The following is a 21,530-nucleotide window of genomic DNA, read 5'->3' on the forward strand; positions in this document are numbered from 1 at the left end:
CACAGTGCTGAAACAGAAAGCAAGTAAGAAAGCAGTTCTCACTTAATGACTCTTGCAGCAGCAGTAGAACTAAGGTAGATCAGTCCTCCTGCATTTGTAACAGTTGTAGTTCTAGGTACCTAAACCTCTTGCCTTGTGGTGAAAGATGGCAGATTAGGATGTGATTGTAAGTTAAATACCTGCTTCTACAAAGTGTGTAGTAGAACCATGGTACAATCTGTAATGTTTAAATGCTTCATGGTGGCCTTACCTTAATGGATGAGCAAATCCTAAATGTTATATTAGGATATAACATTTATAGTAGAGGAAAATGCATAATGTTATTAAGTGTCTCATACTCAGTCTTCACTTATAGATGTGTTATATTGAACACCAAGCCCCAATTCTTGGGTTCAGTGAAGAAACTACTATGTGAAATGCAAAAGCCTGCCTTTAGATTTATTTTTTTTCCAGGCTTTAAAATCCACAGCCTATTGTAGCAGGCTGTTGTTATATACAAGTCTGTATGTGCTTCCAGCTTTTATCAGGGTACTTTTGCATTCAAATAGTTTGATTTCCTTCAAAGTCGGAGAAGTAAACTACGTACATCAATCCTGTTCTCACTTCCATTGCTCTATTCAGACAAACCATGTTAGAGTAAGTAATAAAGCAAAATTGGTTTTGTTTCTCCCACAAAGCTTCTCTAAAAGGAGAATGATAGTGTAAGGTTTAAACTCTTGACTCGATCTCTAGCATGGCTTCATCATGTAATTAATTTTTTCTCCCTGCTTGCAGTTAGATGAGATAGTTTAGCAGCAATCTACAAATGCGGCTATGGAACAAACGGGTGGGTTTTTATTTGGTTTTGGTTATGTCTATAGAGGAATGGAACACTTTGGTAGTATGGGCCTGCAGTAGCAGCACTCAGTCACAGTTCCTTTGTAAAAAGGACATTTTAGTAATTTCCACAAGATAGTGATAAAATGAAGATCACAAGCAAGATAAATGACCATTTTCTTGCATTTCAAAATCTGTCAAGGTAACACTGTCTCTCATGGCCACAGAATTTTCTATAGAAAACTGCAAAGAACTTACTAATAAGTTCAGATTATCTATCTAAAGTCTATAGCCAAGAACTGTGGGTCTCACCAGCGATTGAAAGAGTTGAACCAATTACCTGCTAGGATGTGCTTGGTCATGTCTTGCTCCTGGATGACTTTTATCCCTTTGTGTGGAGCCTCCAGGTTAGGTTAGAAATTTGTCCTGGCTGCTAATAAAGATCAGGACTGAGGCAGTCTTCACAGTCTTGATGCAAAATCAGGGGAAGCTGAACTTGGCATGTCATGACATGGCTTTTTGCTCTACAAGAACAGTAATGTTTACTTTTCTTTTGATTATGAATTTGAACAATAGTTATAATAGACCACAAATAAACCTGTAAAACAGATATGTTTAGAGAAAGATGACTGACTTGTGGCAACTACTAGACAAAGTAAATGTAATTGAAGTGCAGTTGGCGCAAAATTTGATGTCTTGCACACTGTTTATTTAAAAAGCAAACTACAAAACCTGTATCATTCATTGTTTTGTGGCTGTACTACACCATGAGTGTTTCATGGTTAATTTTAGACTTCAGTCTAAATTCCCTAAAATGCTCAGTTTGGCTAAAAAAAGAGAGAGAAAGCAGTGATTATAATTGCATTATCACTGCAGCCCCTGGCCTGTGCGACTTCCTCCTTCCAGATGGCCAATTTCTGTCTTTTCCCATATGCTGCCTGCTCTAACTCTGCCTGCTGCTGGCCCCCAGAAGCACACTGTGCTGTCAGACCCTTCTGCTGCAGAGGTTCTTGTGAACCTTCTGGAACGGCACACACATGCCGTGCTCAGTACTCTCCCACATTATGCCTGTGATTATGTCTCATGACAGCAGGACTCCTCTGGTTATAGTTTACTGCACATTGTGCTATAGTTTTATTTCCTGCAAATAAGAGACTGGCATGGCATAAAGATTTTATTGGCTTGAATTTATGCATTATTCATGAGTGATTTCATGGCATTTGTTAAAAGGGAGATGGTCTTAAATGTCATGACTTCACCCACACAAACTCTGATAAAAAGTGAAATCGTATCTCAAAGTTAACTGCTACTTAAAATCAGCTGAAATTGTCATAATACTTATTAAAACCAGTCTCCTAGGTTCTTAGCCCCAATATAACATTTCTTTTCATGACAAGATGCAAGTGTTTTGTTCCTTTCTGGAAGGCAAGGAGAGGAGGATTATAAAGCATTAATGCTTTTCATTTTAGATCTGCAGGTCTATGTAATAGCTTCAACCTGATTCTTTTTGAAGATTTAATAAAAGCTGGAGGAAAGGGGTCTTGTGAGAAACATCCATATATGGTGGTGAGGAAAGGAAAATTGATTCAATTTCATTTAGATTAGTGAACAAGATGACACTTTATTGGTATAGAGCTATTCAGGCACTTAGAATGGTGGAAGTGATGTAATGAATAAATTGAGAGTGCACTGAGGTTAAGGGAACATGATAAATCCAATTTATGAGATGCTGTTATGATGGTGAGCAAGTACTAGAGGCTATCATGAACAAGGGCTGTTTGTCAGAGGTTTGCTTGCATACTTAAGGTTGTGTTCAAATTTAAAGGGCTATAATCCTTACATGTCACACTTCTGTTATTGAAGAGACTCCAAATTCGGCACAGCAATCCCTCCCTGCAAGAGGATTCTACTTATAAAACTTTATGAAAAAGTGCACTATATAAAGCTTCTACTCCTGTAAGTTTTACTCAAGTAGAATTATTGTATAGACAGTCACTGATGAACTGAACACCATATTCCTTCATCTTATCAATTAGGTTTATAGACGTTACAGTTTCCAAGTATAATAACCTCCTGTTAAAACTACCCCTGCTTAAATAACAGAGTACCTCCGTGAGCCGTGCAAAGTAGGCAGAACAGGCACAGAAGTCAATGGCTGACACAATAACCACCAAGCACAGCACCCTAACCATTCATCAGTGTGCAGTTCGAAAGCATCTCCCTTTGTGGTCAGGGTACAAACATGAACTGAACTAAAGATTGTACATTCCCCAAGGAAGCGGAGAGAACAGCAGTGTGTATAGTAAGAAAAATGTCAATGTGTTTGACAACTGTTAGGGGAAAACTTACCAAAGAATTTCCTGGTATTTTTATCACTGTGCTAGAATTGAATTGCAGGCTATGAACCTTAAATATTTCTCAGGAAGCTTTCTTTTTGGCTTGGAGAGGAAGACATATACAAAGGCATACATACTGAGCTGTAATTAATCTGTATACAGAGGCATACGCTTTTGACACTCTGCAAATAATACAGTTTCAGATAGTTTTCTTTTAAAAGTATTTTTGTGTTGCATATTAAAAGTGTAAAAGCTAAATTCTTACTTATGCCAAAAACATATAAACACATCAAATATATTCTATACAGTATCCTGTAAAATGAGTTCAGTGAAATATATAGTGTAGAAATCTGCAGCGAGGTGTTGTCCACCTCAGTTATAGGCACTAACACCCTTAGTAAAAAATAACAAAACTTCCAGTTTCTGAGGGATGCTGTACTGGCTCCATGCCTCAGAATGGAGCTGGGAATGACCTACTTGGAGCTAGTTACTTGTACAAAACATATAAAGCAAGAAAGATCTGCTGATATCTGTCAATACTAAACCCTAACTGATACCAAAGCTAAAGGCAAGAGCAGGATTTTGATGAACAGAGGAGGTTTACTCCTGGCTTTAGGACAGTCAAGGAGAAGAGAAAGGAAACTCTTCTGGGAATGGGAAAATCAAATGTGAACTATATTGCAACTGACTGTGCAAGAGACATCTGTATTAAATAAAATTAAGAAAACCAACTTTGAGCTTTTTGCTCCCCCTGGTGAAATGTTTGGGCAAGATATTTGACACGAGTATTGCCAGTCATTACTGCGACCCATAGCCACACACAACTTGCATTTCTGGAAAGACCCACAGGATCTGTGGGTACATGCTGAGGGTGTTAGCGCTGTGTCCTAAACACTGCTTCCTCGTGACATCTGCCTTCACACAGCAGCCTTTCTGAAGGTAGGTGAGAATGAGGCTCCTTTCGCTTTGTACCACCCCTCTCAGCACTGCATTCTCAAGGCTGTTCATTTAAAGTCTATTAGTTTTCTGCATCAGTCAGAGGTAAAAAATGCCTTGGCAAATCTGAGAGGCCTCCGCTCTCCACAGTCAATCCAGCCAGCTACCTCTTGGAAAAATGAGCACTAACTGGCTATATTTTTAGCAACTACCTCGTTGTCTTTGCTGCAGTTATCCAAATGCAGATGTGAGGAGGACCTGATCATGGCATTTTCTCAGCCAGATGAGTATTAACTTAGGACAAAGCAACATGAGATCCTAGCTGACCCACGAATCTTGATTTGAGAAGAGGTCTGCTGCTATTGCCAAGTTCCCCAAAAGGAGCTGAGGAAGAAAGGGACAACTCATTGCCACCTTGGCCTTGCTGTGTCAGCCACCCCCGGCCCCAAGAAGAGCCCTCCCCTCCATCCCAGAGTGGCCAGCACCAGACCATAGGCACTCTCAGTGGCCGAAGAGCTGGCTTTCCTTCCCTTGATATCATGTTGTGCAAAGGCTGAGGTACACACATGAAGAAGCAGCCATCCTGATCCCATACAGCCCTCTCCCAGTCCTTATAGCCTCTCCACAACCCTCATCCCATTTTCAAGCTCAGTTCTTTTGTCTACCAGCACCAGCCACACCTGTATTACCAGAGTCTGTGATGGACCCAACTGTCTCTTTCAGCACATAAGTACCACTTGCTGTTTCTTGCTACGACCAGAGCTGACAGTCCTTTGAAGGCACAAAGGAGTGCATGAGCTGTGAGGAAGAACAGTGACAGGAAAAGGCAAGTTTTGGAGCCCAAATGAGGAAGGAGATGGAATCACCGTCCCATGGCAGGACTCATTCACCATGTGTCAGCAGTCTCTTATTCAGAAGTTGCATTCTTTGAGCTGTTGAACTCGTCATCTCACAGCCCAGTTTCAGCTGTCAAGAAGTTATTCACATCAGTCTCCATTTTCTTCTGTTTATATTCCACCTCATGACTCCACTCCATGCCTGAACAGTTCTGATCCTCTCCCTGGCCTCACACCCACACATTTCAAGTAACTGTTCACTGCTGACTTCTCAGTGACTCACTGCCTGGCCAGCCTGTTCACTGTATGTTCAGCTATTTCATCTCTTAAGGCACCATCAACACATAAAAATATTTTATAAAACTCCACCAGGGCTGCTTTTAAAATAGCAGACGTAACTGATACTTGTTTTGGTTTCCTCCATAAAGATTACAGACATGCTGTGTTTACTCAACAGAAGTGTAAGGGCTGAAGGACCATACAACTGTAGATGGCTGTCCTACGAAGGTTCACAGGCCTCTGCCTCTTCTCCAACCTCAGCACCTTCCTCATCCTCCTTGCTAGTTGTCTGAGCCTTCTGCAAAAGTCTGGGCCCTGCCAAGCCAATAACCAGGGCTCCAACTGGAGCAGTGATCAAGATAGCCAAGAAAGCTACTGTCAGTACATCCATTCCGTACTTCTCAAGTTGCTCATCCTGATGACTTCTTGCTGTATCCAGGGCAAGGGAACCTATTGCAGCCTGCAGGAAAGAAAACGTTGCTGAGATGGAGCAAATAACCTTTAGCACTGAAAGAGGCAAAAAAAGGGACTAATCATCAGTCAACATTTAACATAAATTTGACATTTTTAGTACATTCAACCCATTTATTTCTAGGCATTACATAGGAAAGTAAATGTTATATTACACCTGTGAGAACAATTTTCACTTGGCTACACTTCGAATTTCCTAAGCTAATGAGTTTAACTGGGTGGTTCCCTCCCATGAAGAACATTGCTTAGCTGCCATCCTATCCACATTTCTGGAGGATGTGTGATTAATGAAATGGGCCAGTATATTGCATATTGCAGCTGTTAAAATGCCACACTTTGAGAATGCGTCCTGATGGCAGTCAGCTAGTAGCAGCTTCTGAAAATCTAGTTCACAAATCTTGCAATAATCCCTGCCTGTTCTGATTATTAACTTTTGTTTGCAAATAATCATGGTATTGAGCCAAAGTCTAAATGACTTAACAATCACTGAAATAAAGGAGCAGGAATGCAGGCAGCCTGAGGCTTCTCTAGCAATATGGCTGTCAGACTAACCCTTACCAAAATGACCACAAACTGAAAACCCACTCTGAGCCTCTGGTGTGACTGCCCCTGCAGACACTTCACGTGTAAGAGGGAAATGCTTTTACTTTTGTTTTGAGAGTTCTCAGAATCTGTATGTAAAGGCACAATAATCTGCAGTAGCTGAGAAATAGCTAAACTTCCTATGATACATGTACAGTTTGCTGTCATTATTAAGACTACAACCCAGGATGCAAGCAAAACACCTTCACATAGAAGGCTCTCTGTGCACTTTTCAAGCAGATATAGGGTGGTTTAGAATATGAACTGTCCATATGCTACACTCCACTGTTATTGAGCCTGATTACTGCTGTGCTAGTTATGAGGAGCTTTGCTAAGGCCAATATATTTGGCCGGGAATTAAAGTGATGTTGGACTGTTTACCTGGACAGTGGCTTTAGGAATCCATGCCAATGAGACAAATACTTTCTCCTTGAAATTAAACCCAGCAAAACACACCATCAGGAACGTTGCTATAATTCGCACAACTAGGGCAATGCCTAGTGTAGCCACACAGAGCCCTGCAACAAAGACAAACACTTCTCAGTACTTTTGTGCATAGGTGCCTGAGGGGAATAAGCTTCCTAAAACTGTAGGAAGGTGAGGTTTATAGTGAGGTTGGCTTTTGGTTTTTTGGGGTCAGCTGTAGTCTGCTTTGCTTTAGATGTCTTTATAGAGATTCTTTGGAAGCCAATAGTGAAAGCTGGATAATTAGTGAATGATCTTACCAACAGTTTCAGGCCTCAGAGACGTAACAGATACTTCTGCTCCAATTAAACCAAAAAGAAAAGGTTGAAAGATATTCCATGCAACTGCAACAATTTTTTCTACTTCCCTCTGCAATGAAAACAAAAATAATCTGTAAATTCACAAAAATATGGCCAAGTAGACACAACATTTAATTAATCAAAGGACAAAGTGAAAATGCATCATAAAGATTGTCCAGAATTGCTCCCCCTTCTTTGACCTAATACTAAAAGATTCAAAATCAGTTGCGCACCTTTCAAAGGTCAGAGTTTGCCTAGCTCTGCTAGTAAATAAATGCTTGCTATCACAAGAAAAGAAATAAAAATCACTGATGTTTGAACAGTAACAGCAGTTTGCAGACAAGAGGAAGAAAATAGCGCATAGTTGATTTTCAGTATTTAGGAAGAAGTAATTTCAACAGCTTGCTCTGAAGTTTCTGAGCCTTTGGGAACTGCATGCTTAAGCGTGTTCTTCCATTTGTATCTGAGCAGAGTTAGACCCTCAAAAGTTTCAGCCATCACCTAACTCTGCTCACGCTGCATGCAGTCAGAGGCCTGTCTCCATGTGAGCGGCAGCAGCAAAGTTAGACTGAGCAAATCTGAAATCCCTTCCTAGTGAAAGGTGTTGAACTTTCCAGTGCGATGTACTGTATAAGGGCAAAGCCACCTTTTCTCCTTGTGTTTGAACTTTACACCTAACAATTTTCCTAAAACAACTGCTGCCAGGATAAACAGGAATCTTCCACTTACCTGAAAAGCTACACATAGCATATCTAATAGCATTTCTTTTTTAACTAAGTGGGCTCTGAAATAGCAAACGAGCCTTCAGGCTGGAGTGTGTGGAAAATATAAGTGCAGTGGTCTGTCACTTAATAATCAGTCCAGAGCCTAGACATGTCCTGTCCTTGGTGTTCTCTCTAAGACTGATCCTGCAACATCTCTTGCTCTTTAGTCAATGGTAGATGACTGTAATACAAAAACTTCTGTAACCTTAGAGAGAACAAGGTGGAAATATACAGACTTCTGAACATTTTTCTTTATTTGCCTCATTTCTCCTGGTTATCTCACCCTTTTCTTTTTTGGCAAAAATTAATCCTCTTTACAGATGTTAGCATTATTTCAGTCTGTTTACTGTCCACTTAACTGTTCCAGCAATAGGTACGATGGTCCTTGTTCTCAGTGGACAGCATTTGCCAAGTGACTTCCACCAGGGACAGTAGGAGGCAGTGGCCCTTGAGAAGCTCAGCAGGAAAACCTTGGTAATATATTGAGTATACAGTATGCAGACATCTCTGACTGTATCTGATAAAGAAGAGCTAAGGTATTTGAAATCAACATCCTTAAGGCCAAGAAGCTTCATTCACTGATCAAAAGAAATTAAACTAAGCATTTATAGGCTGCATACACTCTTTTAAGGTCCTTCCTTCTGAAATGGTTTAAAAGCTTTTCAATAGAGAGCTTTATCAGTTCTAATGTGCTTAAGTAGTTAATCCCAAGATGAGTTTTTCTTCTTTTAAAATTGGACAACAATGTAATACTTTCAATAGAAAACATGGTTTCTTTTTCATTGTTTTAACAAACCTTGAGATCTTACTGAAGTCAGGGTCTAGATGGGGATAATAATGTGGACTCTGCTATATCTGATGCCCTTTCCTTTCTCTTCTTCTCCCCTTCTCCTACTGCATGTTGCAATGCTACAGCTGTGGAGAGAAAGATGCCCTTAAAACATTAAGTGTAGATGGTATCAAGCAAAAGAGGCAGTGAGACATGCCAAGGTACAGAAATGCAGTGGGGCAGCAACAGTAAAAGGAAGCAGGCTTAGCAGCTAAGGGAAAGTGACTAAAAAGCAGTCTTTTGTATGATTTTTGTATGGCCTTATATCACCATTTATTGTGGGCACCCTGCACTCTGATTTATCCAGAATACACTGGCTGGGATTTGGGAAAGATGAGAGAGGATGGTTAATTAGTGTTTTCCATTTCACCCCCTGCAAAGCCACAGGGAACAAAACCTCAGGGTATTCAGGCCATGTGCACAACTGTATTTTGGACACCTGTTTGTAAATCTTACCATAAAGTGGCTGTGTAACGTTACAGACACTCACAGAGCTGGGACATAAAGCTTTGGATTCCTAGCCAAGTGCCTTGACATCTTGCCATCCTTTACATGGCTTAAGATGTCCAAGAAAAGCTTGTGAGCATTAGGCTCTGTATCAATATATATTCACATACATGGTAACTTTCTGTCATGCTAAATGTTAAAGACTTCCAAAATAAACATAGAATGTTTTTTTTTTAATCCATACACCCCCTAAAGCTTCATAAATGCACCATTACTACTCCTGACAGAAATTCAAACTCCTGTCAGACTGTACATTCAAAGGAGTTTTGGTATGGTATGCTTCTTTATGTAAACATTCACCTTTTCATCAGACCATCCCACACCTGCAACAAAGGCTAAGACTAACGTGCAGAGCCCTCCTGATCCAGGGAAGCCAAAGTAGATGCTGCCAAAAACAGCAAACATGGACAGCCCAAGTACAAAATACGATCTCTTCCATGCCAGAGATGCCTGCAGCCAAGGAAAGAGACAAAAACGTAAATTTCTTTTAGAAATGGAGGAAAAACATTACTTCTGTTAATTTTGAAAATAACAATTTGGAAATAAAAATTGCCATTAACCCTTGTGAAAGAATCAAAGCTTTCCAGTGAGACTTGAACTGCTAAGTTGAGTTGAGGGTTTTTTTGGGGACATTAATTCCTAAGCAATTTAAATTTTGGAAATTTAATAATTTCTTTACTCTGCCCATCCAAAATCTTGCTGCCAATAGGCTTTTTGTATCACAAGGAACATGATGCTCTATTCTAACAGCCCTGCTTCAATTCTGTGATAACAGGATTTTCTACCTGTACAGTCAAGTACTAGAACAGTTTATCCAAGGAGAGGTGAAATCCTTGCCACTAGACGTTTTTAAGGACAAGTCAAACAAATGTTTGTCAGGGACAGTCTAGTTTTATTTGATCCAGTCTCACAGAACACAGTTATATCTCTGCCATTGCTCCCCATTTCTATATATCTCTTTAGCTTCTGTATCACACTTCTTACATCATTTAATAAGAAGAAAATTTGGTCCCACTGAGGGCAATAGATGCTTTTCAAATTGACTTCAGTAGTCCAGAACATATCTACTTTCTTCCACAATTTTCTGTTCACTTAATTGCCCCTTTATAGTAAATTCATCTACCACTTTACATAAGCTTAATTTTTATTGAAAGTAACACATTCTAATTAGCATTAATGATACGCCCAATCACTTAAAGCCTACAATCTGTCCTCTTTACTCGTTTTTAATCTTACGCTTACTGGAAACATCTTACAAAAGTAAATGCATCGCACATCAACCTAATTGATGATTGTTTTACTGTCTGAAATGGGTATCAGACCGTTTCTCCTTTACATGTGGACATTTCCACCACCTTCAACGAGAGCAGGAAGGTGAGCTGGGTTCCAAACTCTGCATCAGGAAGGACTACAAAATCATATATTGTTATAGTTGCAGTAAACAAGTAATCACCTATAAAACACATCCTCACTTGATAGGCTTTGCAACCTGGAAGTTAGCACTGGACACAACTTTCCCCAAAACCAGCTTCACATGAAGCTTGGAAATTAATACCTTAAGAACATTATTCCTTAGCAAAGAATCTCTATTTTATAAAAAGGTTTTTTTACTGGGTTTTTACCTGATCATGGCTTGGGAAATATCGAACGAACATTCCCAGGATCCCCCCAGCTGCTATGCCAACAGCAACCTCCAGCACTCCACGAAGAACATTGTACAGAGTAGAACCTACTTGGCAAAAGAAAAATGGGTTCAGTAAGCCGTACACAGACCCTTCATGCACAAACCACACTGTAGACCTACAAGGGTGATTCCAAGACAGTGTCTGCTTTAAATTACTTGGAGGCAAAGGGGTTCAGGAGGGAACCGATGGGCCTGAAAGAACTGGATAGTACAACTTTCTCTCTCTGAAAGCTCATGCCAAGAAAGTGTGTCAGAGAAGTCAGAGGAAGAGCCACTGTGAGAACATTGCCAAACCCAGGAAAATTTGAAAGAATTATGTTGGGCATGCAGGGACCAGACTTGGCAGCTAAGGAAGCAGACAGGGAAAAATGTTCCCTGAAAGTTGTTGTGACCCACAACTCAGAGCAGACAATGTTACAGCAAGACTTTTGATTGTGGGTAATATCCCTCTCAATATTCAAGTCCATACATGAACTTTATAAGGAGATGTCATTAAGTTACGGACCAGTCAACCACAACAGAGCACACATTCTTCAAAATATCACTGTTCTGGATTTCACCACGTACAGATTAACCAGCATACCAGAAGAGAAAGCCATCCCAAGGCAAGTGTTGAAGCCTGTGATAGCCAGAATGTCATCAATGCTGCCGGCTGCCATTAGCAAAGTTGGGACACCTTTCTCCACACCATATCCCCCAGCTTGTAAAATCAGCATTGAGGGAACCACCACAGCAGGGGAGACTGCACCTAGAACAAAACTGAAAACACATAGGTTCAGCCTCTCTTAAAAAGAAAGCGCTGAACTAAAAAACTTCAAAACGTTCTGACCCCAATTCATATATCAGGGAGCATAACTGGCCTGCAGGGTAGACTCAAGTCCTCATCTGCGGAGTCCTTTACTTTTAATGCTGTTGAGTTGGGCAGGAAGTAAGAGCTGACTCCAATTATGGATAGAAATATCTCTGCTTGTAATTAGCAGGGAAAGGTAAGGAAAATACCTTATGTAAAGGTCTGTTTATGCTTTATGCTCCCTGATATATGCCTTGGTTCTCCCATTTAGGAACCTAGTCTACACATGCCTATGATTCAGTAGCCCAGTTCCTTCTTATAAAAATCGGTGTGTGGCAGAGGAGAAGTTCACCCATCTTGCTCCAGTATATGGGTCCTGACCAAGTCCACCAGTTTAGATAGGACTAGATGGAAAAGGTTTCCTCTTCAAGGATATTACTCCAGAATATAACATGCCATATCCTTACCCTTGTAACAGGAAGACTGTCCTACGTTCATCTCTCTGCAAGGAAACTCTGAGTTCCAGTATGAAGATTCTCCAAATTGTGGTATCATTTTCTGTCTCTAAAAGCCCCCTGTGTTGTGGTTAAAGACTCAGGGATTGCACCATCCTTCTTCAAGTGCTCAGATCACAAACACAGAAGAGTGATGATGCAAGTACTCCTCCACAGCCTGGAAATGTGACCGTTAAATTAGCCACAGAGCCAGACATGAATGGTAAGCAAACAACCACAGGGGCTAAGCACAGCTTCCTAACTGGTGTTAAACTGAGGTCTCTGCTTGGTGCAGAGAACTAACCGCACTTGGATCATTTAGCTGTAGCATGAAAACAGGCACCTTTGTCATGCAGGAGAAAAGAGGGTACGTTACCCTAATATAAATCCCCATTGCCATGGCAAGTGCATGAACAAGTAGGCAAGAACAGCAGCTGTGCATGTTTCTGAGATGCACGGTCCAAAAGAAAGCCGTAAGCAGACTGCTTTGAGCTTCTTAAGAGCCTGCAATGTAGAAGCACATTCAGACATTAGTATCAGTACCCTTGGCTTTATAGAGAAGAAATACATTTACGATCTGATGTGGTTTATTAAAAGAATCCCCTCTGAGCTGCAGTACAGGATGTGACAGATTTACATGGCCTCAGCCAGAGATAGGGTCAAGCACAGCTGGATTTGAATACAAAATTCCAAGTGTGGCAGTGAAACCCACTGAATCTAGGTTTGACAAAGTTCCTGCATGTCCCAGGAAGGAGTGGCAGAAAATTCTGTTTGGCTTCTTGTGCAGAGCAAACTAAATGTGAGACGTTGGGCTAGCTGGGATCCATTTGAAAAGTGCACCCTCAAAAAAAAAGTGCACAGCTGATTTACCCACAGTTACTTGAGGTCATTTGCTCCATCCACAAAAGATTTTGCTACGTTCCCACAAGCTGCATGAGCACCCCCCAAAAATTATCCCCAAATCCATGAACAAATCATGAAAAGTTGTAGAACTGCATAAACTTGGCACAAGGAACCAAGCATCTCTTTCAGCTGTCTCTCACTTGATACCCAGAGAAGATTAAGTTCCATTTGGCTCAGCAACTTCTATTAAAAAATTTCTCTAAAACAGAGTATTTACTTGTAACAGCTGCCTTTAATAGTCACAAACATGACTGACTCTGCTTGGACAGATGCGTAATTTTGACGGGGGGGGGGGGGGGGGGGGCGGCTGGGGAGCAGAAATCAACGAGTTGCACTTTTTACCAGTGCAGTTTATCCTGGCATAATTAGGGCTGAGAATCACCCGAGCAACTGACATCTTTGGCTTCACAGCTTCAACTACATGAGGAACAATTGTAGCTGCATCAAGGCATTGCTACATACAGAGTCCATATGACAGTTTCGTTGCCACATGGGAGAAAAAGGAGTCAAAGATGAAGTTCCCTTGGCAAAAAAAAGTTGTCACAGAATAGAAAAAAAAAGCAATCTCACAGAACTGGGCATCCAAGCTGTGTGTAACAACACACAGTCCATGCTCATACAAGCTTCAATGTCTTGGAAAAAAATGATCATAATCTAGGAAACCAGGCATTCTTCAAGAATGACAAAACCCTATTTTCCTAAATATCTGAAGCACTGGCAACTCCCTAGTTTTTCTTGGTTAAGAAAAATCAGTTTAGTTGTTCTGAACTAGCTATACTTGACCTAAATTTTATATAAACTTTAAGCAGTCCCTTAAACTTAAATAGATAGGGGCCAATATGGTACAGCTTTATTTCAGCCAGCTGATTTTGATCAAGCAAAACCTTGCCTTCATTAATTTATGGAGCATCACATTTCATAGTGTGCAGAGGAAGACTTTTTTTTTGTTCACAGCGGTGTTATGGGCTTTCATTGTGATGTGAAGCATTGTTTCTGTAGTGCAGCAGGACTCATCTTTACAATTAATATATTTGCATAAAAATGGCAATGATTCAAAAAAAAAAGGAAAGAAAAAATAAAAAAGACATACAGGTTTGGATTTTTTGGTTGGTTGGGTTTTTTTGATTTGTGAGAACACAAGCAACATTCTCTTTCAAGGACTGGGGATCCCTTGCTTTACTTGTTTTAGTTTGTCAGTGTAAACTGACAGGGAGTTTGTCAGAGAGCGTAAACTCTTCCTGACAGACCATGATGGAGCACACGTCCTCAAGATATTCTGCTCACAAAATGCAGGAAATTTCTTTAAGACAAGGGGGAAAATAGCCATAAAATCAGTTTTCTTCAGGTATTTTTTTAGATTGCTTGCCTACTCTACAAATCCAACTGCCAATATTAAGATACATATGACTATACAATAGAAACTATGCTTTCTGTAACGATCTAATTTGCAGATCCTCCAAGACTGAACAGTTCAATATTTTTAACAGATCCAATTATTCACTTTTTTTGAGGGCTCTTGTATACTTCGCCTCAGACAAATGGCTGGTGCCATACCTTTGGATCCAGGCCGAGTCCTGCTCGGGTCAAGATAATTGAAAGAGCAATATTCCTCAGTGCTGCAGACCAGCGCAGGTTTATCTGGACGATGTCACTAATGAATGGGGTATTTCGGATTAGGAAACCAGCAAGTAGCATCCCTTAAATGAAAACAAATAAGCTCCTGTCAAATGATTTGGTTTTATTGCACGAGAAAAGCTTGCATAGCATACTCAAAAATAGACACCATATTATATATTTGTGAAAGACAAAGAAACAACTCATGTTCTGAATTATTAGCTGTGTTTTAACAATGCGGACTAAGGCACGGAAAGAGACAGACACGTTTAAAACATTGAAAGTGGCCTAAGAACACACCAGGTCACCAACGAATAAATCTGCAGGATGCTGACACATAGCTTTAGTGCAAGTCAACAGAATGCAGCTTTGTTCACCAGGTGCAGGTCATACTTACCATAAGCAGACACCTCCTCTGCATCCTTAAAGATAATTTTCTTGTTAGCTTGTTTTAACGTGAAAAGAGGAAGATCATCTAGTATTGCGTATTTATCTCAGCAGTTGGAAATTGTTAAAAATCCTCTCAGGTATAAATGCATGCAGGTATCACAGGAACCATAATGCTGAGTTCATTGGGAAATATAATCTAAAACAGCTAATCATGGACTAACTTAAACATTTTAAAATGCTCTGGCAATATGACTCATATGCAAAGAGGGGGGAAAAAGGGGGGGGGGAATCAGGAACTTGATCTTATCCTCTATTAGAGCTATTTGCAAGATTCAACCTCTTGCAAATATTAGCAAAACCGTTGGAACTGTTGTTCGGGAAGGATACAGAAAAGTACAGGAAAGGTTGACTATAAATATAGATCTGCAGAGATACATTGTAGGTCCTGATCATTCAAAGATACATTTTTGTAGCGTAATTTTATATAAGCTACCTTAAGAAACAGGAAACCAAAAAAGACAAAAAGTAAACAAACACTGTGCTCGAGTTAGTCCCAGCTTGGTGTGAGCCTTGGCTGCGGACTTGATTTGTCCTGGAACATGCTAAACTTTCTGACACTGTTCTTCCTACCACCTCCCGGAAAAAAACAGTGGTATAATTAATCAGTGGTACTTCATGACAATTGTATCAGGCTAGTATAATGATCACATGCTCTTTGCAATGTTTGCATGAAGTCCAAGTCACTGGAGCTACCCTGATCTAGAAATCTACCTAACAAAGCAAAAACACTCCACCTCAAAGGATGCCTTCACTGTTCTGCTCCATGTTGCCTGCTGCAGAAACCTCTCTGCAAAATATACTATGTGACTATTTCAGTAGCAATTTCACTCCCTTTTCCTGAGACAGAGGCTTACTAGAAGGTACTTAAGTGCTCAGCCAGCCACATTATACTGAACTGCACCTAGCACAAGTAGATTAAAGGCATGTAAGAGTACAAGATTTGTTTTCTTAGTGTAAAAAAGAGTATTCAAAGACATTGTCTATCTCTTCTTCTGACTCGGATTTCTCCATTTTTTCTCAAAGACTAGGGATCTGAACAATGAACTCTGACCTAAGCAACTCAACAGACATGTGCTGTCATGCTTAAGTTTCTGTTGTTCAGTATTACCTGTCTGACAAGCAGTTTCATGCTCAACTCATAACTTTTACATATAGATGTAATTAAAAAAAAGCAGAATCCAAATGGTCAGAAGCTTTTTTTTTTTTTTTTTTTTTTTTTAAGAGGGATGTTTACTTAGCAAGGGCAGACTCCCTGTGTGTTACGTTCTGTATTCATACTATTGCAGGCATGCATGCTATACACAAAACTTCCCTTCCTCTCATTTGAATTTTTTTTCTCACTCGCGAAACTCAGTGGTGCAGGAACGCACATGCTGCCTGGAGAGAGCCGTATATGAAGCTAAACTGCCCTTCTGTAAGCAGTGCTACTGTGTGAGGCACAACACCAGCTATGCACGTTACAAAATCACACCCATGCACCACAGTCGGATATCTGTAGCCCACCCTGCCATGAAGTTTTGCTGTCTGTCAACAGCTTTACTCATTTATGCACTAAGCATAGTAAGGGGCAGTATACAGCTGGTGAGAAGAACCCGGAGCTTCATTTTTCAGCTTTGTTAACATCGCAGCACTTCACAATATTCTACTGATCTAACCCAAACTTCCTCTAGGAAAGATGTCTGAAAAGGTTCTGATGCTATCGGAATTAAGGTAATTTTCATCTCCCATTTCTGTTTTGCATTTTTATGTAAAATAAGATGTTGATATGAAAAACAATGTTATGACTGGTTCAAAATAACTCTCTTCAGAAGAATTATTCCTTGTGGTGAACTTACTTTCTCAGATTCAGTTAACTTGAGATAAAGGAAGGAGAAGAAAGAAACTGCTTTAGACTACCAGTAGTAGGGAATTCCTGCAGAGTTTTCTTTGGAAAACATTTTAATTGTGCAAGATACTTGCAAAACAGCTCAGCAATAATTTTCTTATGAATTAATTATTCTACTGTAACAGGAGGTCTAGACTAAGACTCCTGTTTAGTGATATTAAACCCGAATTCTAAGTAACTGTGACAGAGGGGACTGAAGGACAATAACCTTTGAATCTGTAGGTATATAGTTCTCTGGACCCCAAAGAATTAAGAGGAGAGCCTTAGTAACATACGGGAGATTTCACTTGAGCTAGTTTGGGGAATTTTGCACCTTCTCAGAGAGGACTAGATAAGAGTCACTTGGAAAAGCTGCAGATTTTGAGCGTGATGCAGTTGTTTGTTCCCAATCCAAACATACCTAGCATACAAATACTACTCGACGGTTTAAACAACACAAATACACAGGAAAAAAAAGAAAGAAGGGTATCTTACCTAGAAGAGCGGGGAGAGGGGGTAGTGTTCGTATTTTAATGAATCCAAAAATTTTACCTCCAATGACAGCAAAAAAATAAAGAAACAGAATTCCAAACAGATTTCCACCTGGGAGACACTCAGTCCCAGTGATGGACCAAACCACAGCCCAAACCAGGACCACGATTGCAACTGGAACAAAACAAGAAATATTCATATTTAATCATCTCTCAGGGACAACTTTGCTGTTAGATCACATTTGTTTTTCTACTAATGAAAAAGGTACTGTGACTTTCAGAAATAAAATCACTTACCTTAAAAATTAGTTTAATCATAACAATGTGTTTAATCTTTGATGCTCCCTAAGCTGATGTTCTGATTCTATAGATGTTAAGATATTCTAAAAAATGGTAACAGGAACATCAATAGGGACCAAAAAGTACCGAGTGAGCCTTGGCCACTGCGAAAAGCACTTAAGAGGTCCCAAACTTAAAGCAAAGACTTTCACTAACTTATCTTGCATTTGCTTATCTTCCTTCAGCTAATTCAGAACTGCAGTAAGAACCTGCTGTTGTACAGCCTGGCATATCTTCAAGCTAATGACTGCAGTTCCAGTCTAATTTTTAAAAAATTTAAGTATAATTTTTTGCTGGATGTGCTTGTGCAACACATTGCTATCCGTGGCGGGGTGTGTGTGTGTGTGTGTGTGTGTGTGTGTGTGTGTGTAATCTGAAGAAGATCATGTCTCTGGACAGCCTGAAGTAGTACAGATACTTCCCTTGATACAGCAATCAAAGAGGGATAATACACAGGGAAAAGAATTTCCTGAAAAATATTATGTGAACATTAAGTGAAAATATTATAAAAATATGTGAAAATATTAAGAACCTTCCAGGTTCCCAAATCTGTTGCTACAGTTATCCAACAAGAACAGGCATGCATAGATATAAAAGCAGAAGACTGAAGGAGACCAAAAAACATGTTGAAGAAACCCCTCTTCTCATAATCATAAGAAAACATATTGCATTTTCAGATTGGATTTTTCTTAATCTTATATGAGGGTGACAGGTGGCAGAGGGAAGACCAGTAGATTTCCAAACATAAAACCCTAAGAATCGCAAGTGAGAGAGAACAGAGGCTGTGGAAGCAGTCAAAGCCACAGAAAGTGCCTTTTGTTAGGAAAAGTCTGAAATAACTGGTGAGCCAGGCATTCTCTTCTGTGAGCCTTCAGAGTAAGGCAAATCTTAAAGAGAATGAGTCAGTTTACCTTGTAGTTAGGATTCTTGGCTTTGCAAGCCTGGCGTATTAAGGAACAAAAGCAGCTATCACTGCAAAGCCTCATATTTGTTGCCTTAATTCAACAAAAAGCCATCCAGTGTACCAAAAATACCACTGTATTGATAATAATCTTAATGCTCTCACACCAAAACGAACTATTGAGATGAGAATTAAGAGGTCTTTCTTCTGATGAAAACAATTTGCAATGCAAAAAGTGTACCCACCATGTTAAACACAGAAGAGAGGATGGAGGAAAAAAACCCTATACATTCAAATTTTTGTTTCACCTAGTTATTTTTTTTCTGCTAAAACATTGAAACAAAAGTGTTATATGTATTTCCTTTCATTATTTTCAAGGACAATAGACAGATATCATTACATCCAGAGAAACGAGTACTTCATTTGTTATTTCTCATTTTAATTAAACTCTGTCTTTCTTACATACCATTTGTCACTGTTTGGGCCAGTAAACCCTGAGGAGGACAAGTAAATATTTGCCTCCATGTTCTTGCAGGTACTGAAGACCCTGCTATCGGTTCCGGAGGTTGCTGAGCACAATGGTTCAGGAGAGCAGTTTCTTCTGTTTGAACATTCCCATCAGTACCTTTGGCATCTGCTGTTGGTCTCTCCTGAATGAAAACAACGAGACTCTCTCAGAATTGGTACCGTATACATTTGAAGTAGCGTACAAGACCTGAAATTGGCTGTGATGTGCTAGATCCACGCTGTCTACAGAGGACTACGTTAACTAAACAACTGCTGTAGGAATGGTCCAGCTTTGTAGTACATTTGGGATTTTGGGTTATGTATTTGTTTTTGCACGGCACAAAGAAGTGCATATGAGAGGCTCTGGGACATTTGCCTTGTTATCTGCAACAAACAGGACTCCTGTCCCAATACAAATAGCACCTGTTCAGCAACAATATCAGCATATTTGATGAAGAAACAGCATTAACAGGCCAGGTTCAGCTTGTCTTGTGTACAAGCTAAATATTTATTAATATTTTCTACAATTTGATAAGGTTCTGCTTCCAGACTGGACTTCACAATACAGTTAACGATTAGCATCATTTCAGTGAGACAGTGTCTTTAATATGACTCCTAAATAAGTTCTGTTGCAAAGCCTTGAATCAAAATAACAAAACCTACTTATGATTAGACAAAGATGAAAGAAACAGAACAGCTGGCCAGTGCAAGCATTACTCACATGATTCATTGCTGGAAGGCTCAAGCTGGTAAGTCAAGGTAGAGATGGAGAAATACTGCCCTAGGAGTTATTTCCTTGAAGAATGGTTCCTTGAAGCTGTTCACTTATACCGATTCATCTACTTATCCATATTCATAGCCAAAGCACTTTTTGACCATTTTTGGATATGTGTCTTCCTTCATTTTAGGGTCCTTATTTTTGACAAGTTAATCATCTACCTTCCCTTATGATTATTCACCTTCATGTCAGCTCATTGTCATAGGATGGACATGGAATTCTTGCCTATACTGTGGTTTGGCCCTCCTCCAATAATAGTTCCACATTTCTGACAATTTTTCTGTCTCATCTCTCTCTCTCTCTTTCGATACATATATATATATATATATCTCCCTTACTCAGAGTCACAGTTGGAACACAAATCTTGTGAGCTTTCAGCATGGAGTTACTTGCTTATCTACCCTGTGATTCTGTGATCACCAGCTACCCATGTGTGTAAAGATATGCTGTACGGTACTTATCTTTACAGTCAACACTATATGTTTACTCTAAAGTGCCTTTTACATTAAGAATTTCATTTTTACGTGCATTTACTGCAAATCTTTTTTAAAGGCATAGAAGTTTCCAAGAACACTGGAAATATGCATATAGAAGTTTAAAACTGGGGTGTGCGTGGTATTTTATTAGATAAGAAAAGGAAGACATGCATGAACAACTTTCAGCAAGTGGACTGATAGGCACAATTTGAAAGCAAAGAAGCAATCTTAAGTCCATGTAATTCTCTTCCATAGCTGATTGTAAAATGTATGCTGATGCATTTTCCACTTCAAGCTGAAATTACAACCGCTGATTTCCAGCAATCCAATGCACCACAGACTTTAAAAACTGAACGTTTGTTAATTGTGAGAAATTCTAACTGAGATTTCTCTTTGTATTCCCTTCAGATATAGGGATTTTAACAGATGTAGGAAGAAAAAGGAAAGGAAAAGAAGGGTTTCCTCTGACTGAAATTGTACTTGAGATCCTAATTAATTACCTCACTTTGCTCGTGCATGGGAATCATGCCATTTGTCTCACATACTGATGGCTCAGTATCTTCATTATCATTTACATTAACCTCCTTTACCATTGTTGTAAACCTAAGGAAAGCAATAAAGATAGAAAAGTTAGAGAGAAGAAAATAATACTATTTTCCAGATAGAAGACTCTCAGTGATCTTGTCTCCTTCCCCATAGATCACATGAAAAAACCCCCACAGCCCAATTTGGAATTTAATGTTTTTTGCATGCCTGTATATGCTGTATGTGAGAACAAGAGACAGAAACTAACAGAAGAACAGTATTAAGCTTACAAAGTCAAGCAGTAAAAAAAAATAAAATAAAAAAAAAATCTGAGTTTTAGAATCAGTGATCTGAGCTAATATGTAATATCTATATTTGTGCCTCCTATCAGCACAAGATAAAGCTTATTTACTGTCAGCACCATTTACCAGGACCATTAGTTCTGGAAGTGTCACAGGCCCTGTGTGCATGGCAGTGCAAGTGACCATTTCATAAAGCTAAGAACAACAACTATAGTTTCTAAAGCAGACACACAAGGGGACACTTTTCTCCCTAACTTAAACCTGATCAGATCCAGCTTCGTTTTCAGGGCAA

General features: G+C 39.6%; 1 protein-coding gene and 2 long non-coding RNA genes across 4 annotated transcripts in view; 1 reads left to right on the forward strand and 2 right to left on the reverse strand.

Annotated features, from left to right (window-relative positions):
* LOC121233330 lies at window positions 1-19,741 on the forward strand. The gene is made up of 2 exons (XR_005932470.1): window positions 1-74; window positions 19,186-19,741. It is a non-coding gene; the product is annotated as an uncharacterized LOC121233330 (long non-coding RNA).
* The window catches only part of SLC9B2 (solute carrier family 9 member B2), a 22,410-nt gene continuing 6,143 nt past the window's right edge, over window positions 5,264-21,530 (reverse strand). Inside the window, exons 2-12 of one of the 2 annotated variants that reach the window (XM_030014762.2) lie at window positions 20,912-21,014; window positions 19,117-19,300; window positions 17,415-17,585; window positions 14,546-14,688; window positions 12,465-12,592; window positions 11,388-11,563; window positions 10,743-10,849; window positions 9,421-9,570; window positions 6,982-7,090; window positions 6,638-6,774; window positions 5,264-5,663 (exon numbers count right to left, since the gene is read on the reverse strand). In XM_030014762.2, coding sequence (XP_029870622.1) covers window positions 5,424-5,663; window positions 6,638-6,774; window positions 6,982-7,090; window positions 9,421-9,570; window positions 10,743-10,849; window positions 11,388-11,563; window positions 12,465-12,592; window positions 14,546-14,688; window positions 17,415-17,585; window positions 19,117-19,300; window positions 20,912-21,014 — 1,648 coding nt within the window. In that variant the 3' untranslated portion in view covers window positions 5,264-5,423. Of the gene's footprint in view, window positions 5,664-6,637; window positions 6,775-6,981; window positions 7,091-9,420; window positions 9,571-10,742; window positions 10,850-11,387; window positions 11,564-12,464; window positions 12,593-14,545; window positions 14,689-17,414; window positions 17,586-19,116; window positions 19,301-19,878; window positions 19,939-20,911; window positions 21,015-21,530 lie in introns of those variants that run through there. The other variant, XM_041123700.1, reaches the window with a different exon arrangement.
* Window positions 16,004-17,401, reverse strand: LOC121233331. Its single transcript, XR_005932473.1, has 2 exons — window positions 16,173-17,401; window positions 16,004-16,106 (listed from the first exon to the last, which is right to left on the reverse strand). It is a non-coding gene; the product is annotated as an uncharacterized LOC121233331 (long non-coding RNA).

The sequence above is a fragment of the Aquila chrysaetos genome, chromosome 1 (assembly GCF_900496995.4).
Source record: "Aquila chrysaetos chrysaetos chromosome 1, bAquChr1.4, whole genome shotgun sequence".
In the NCBI taxonomy this organism is placed as follows: Eukaryota; Metazoa; Chordata; class Aves; order Accipitriformes; family Accipitridae; genus Aquila; species Aquila chrysaetos.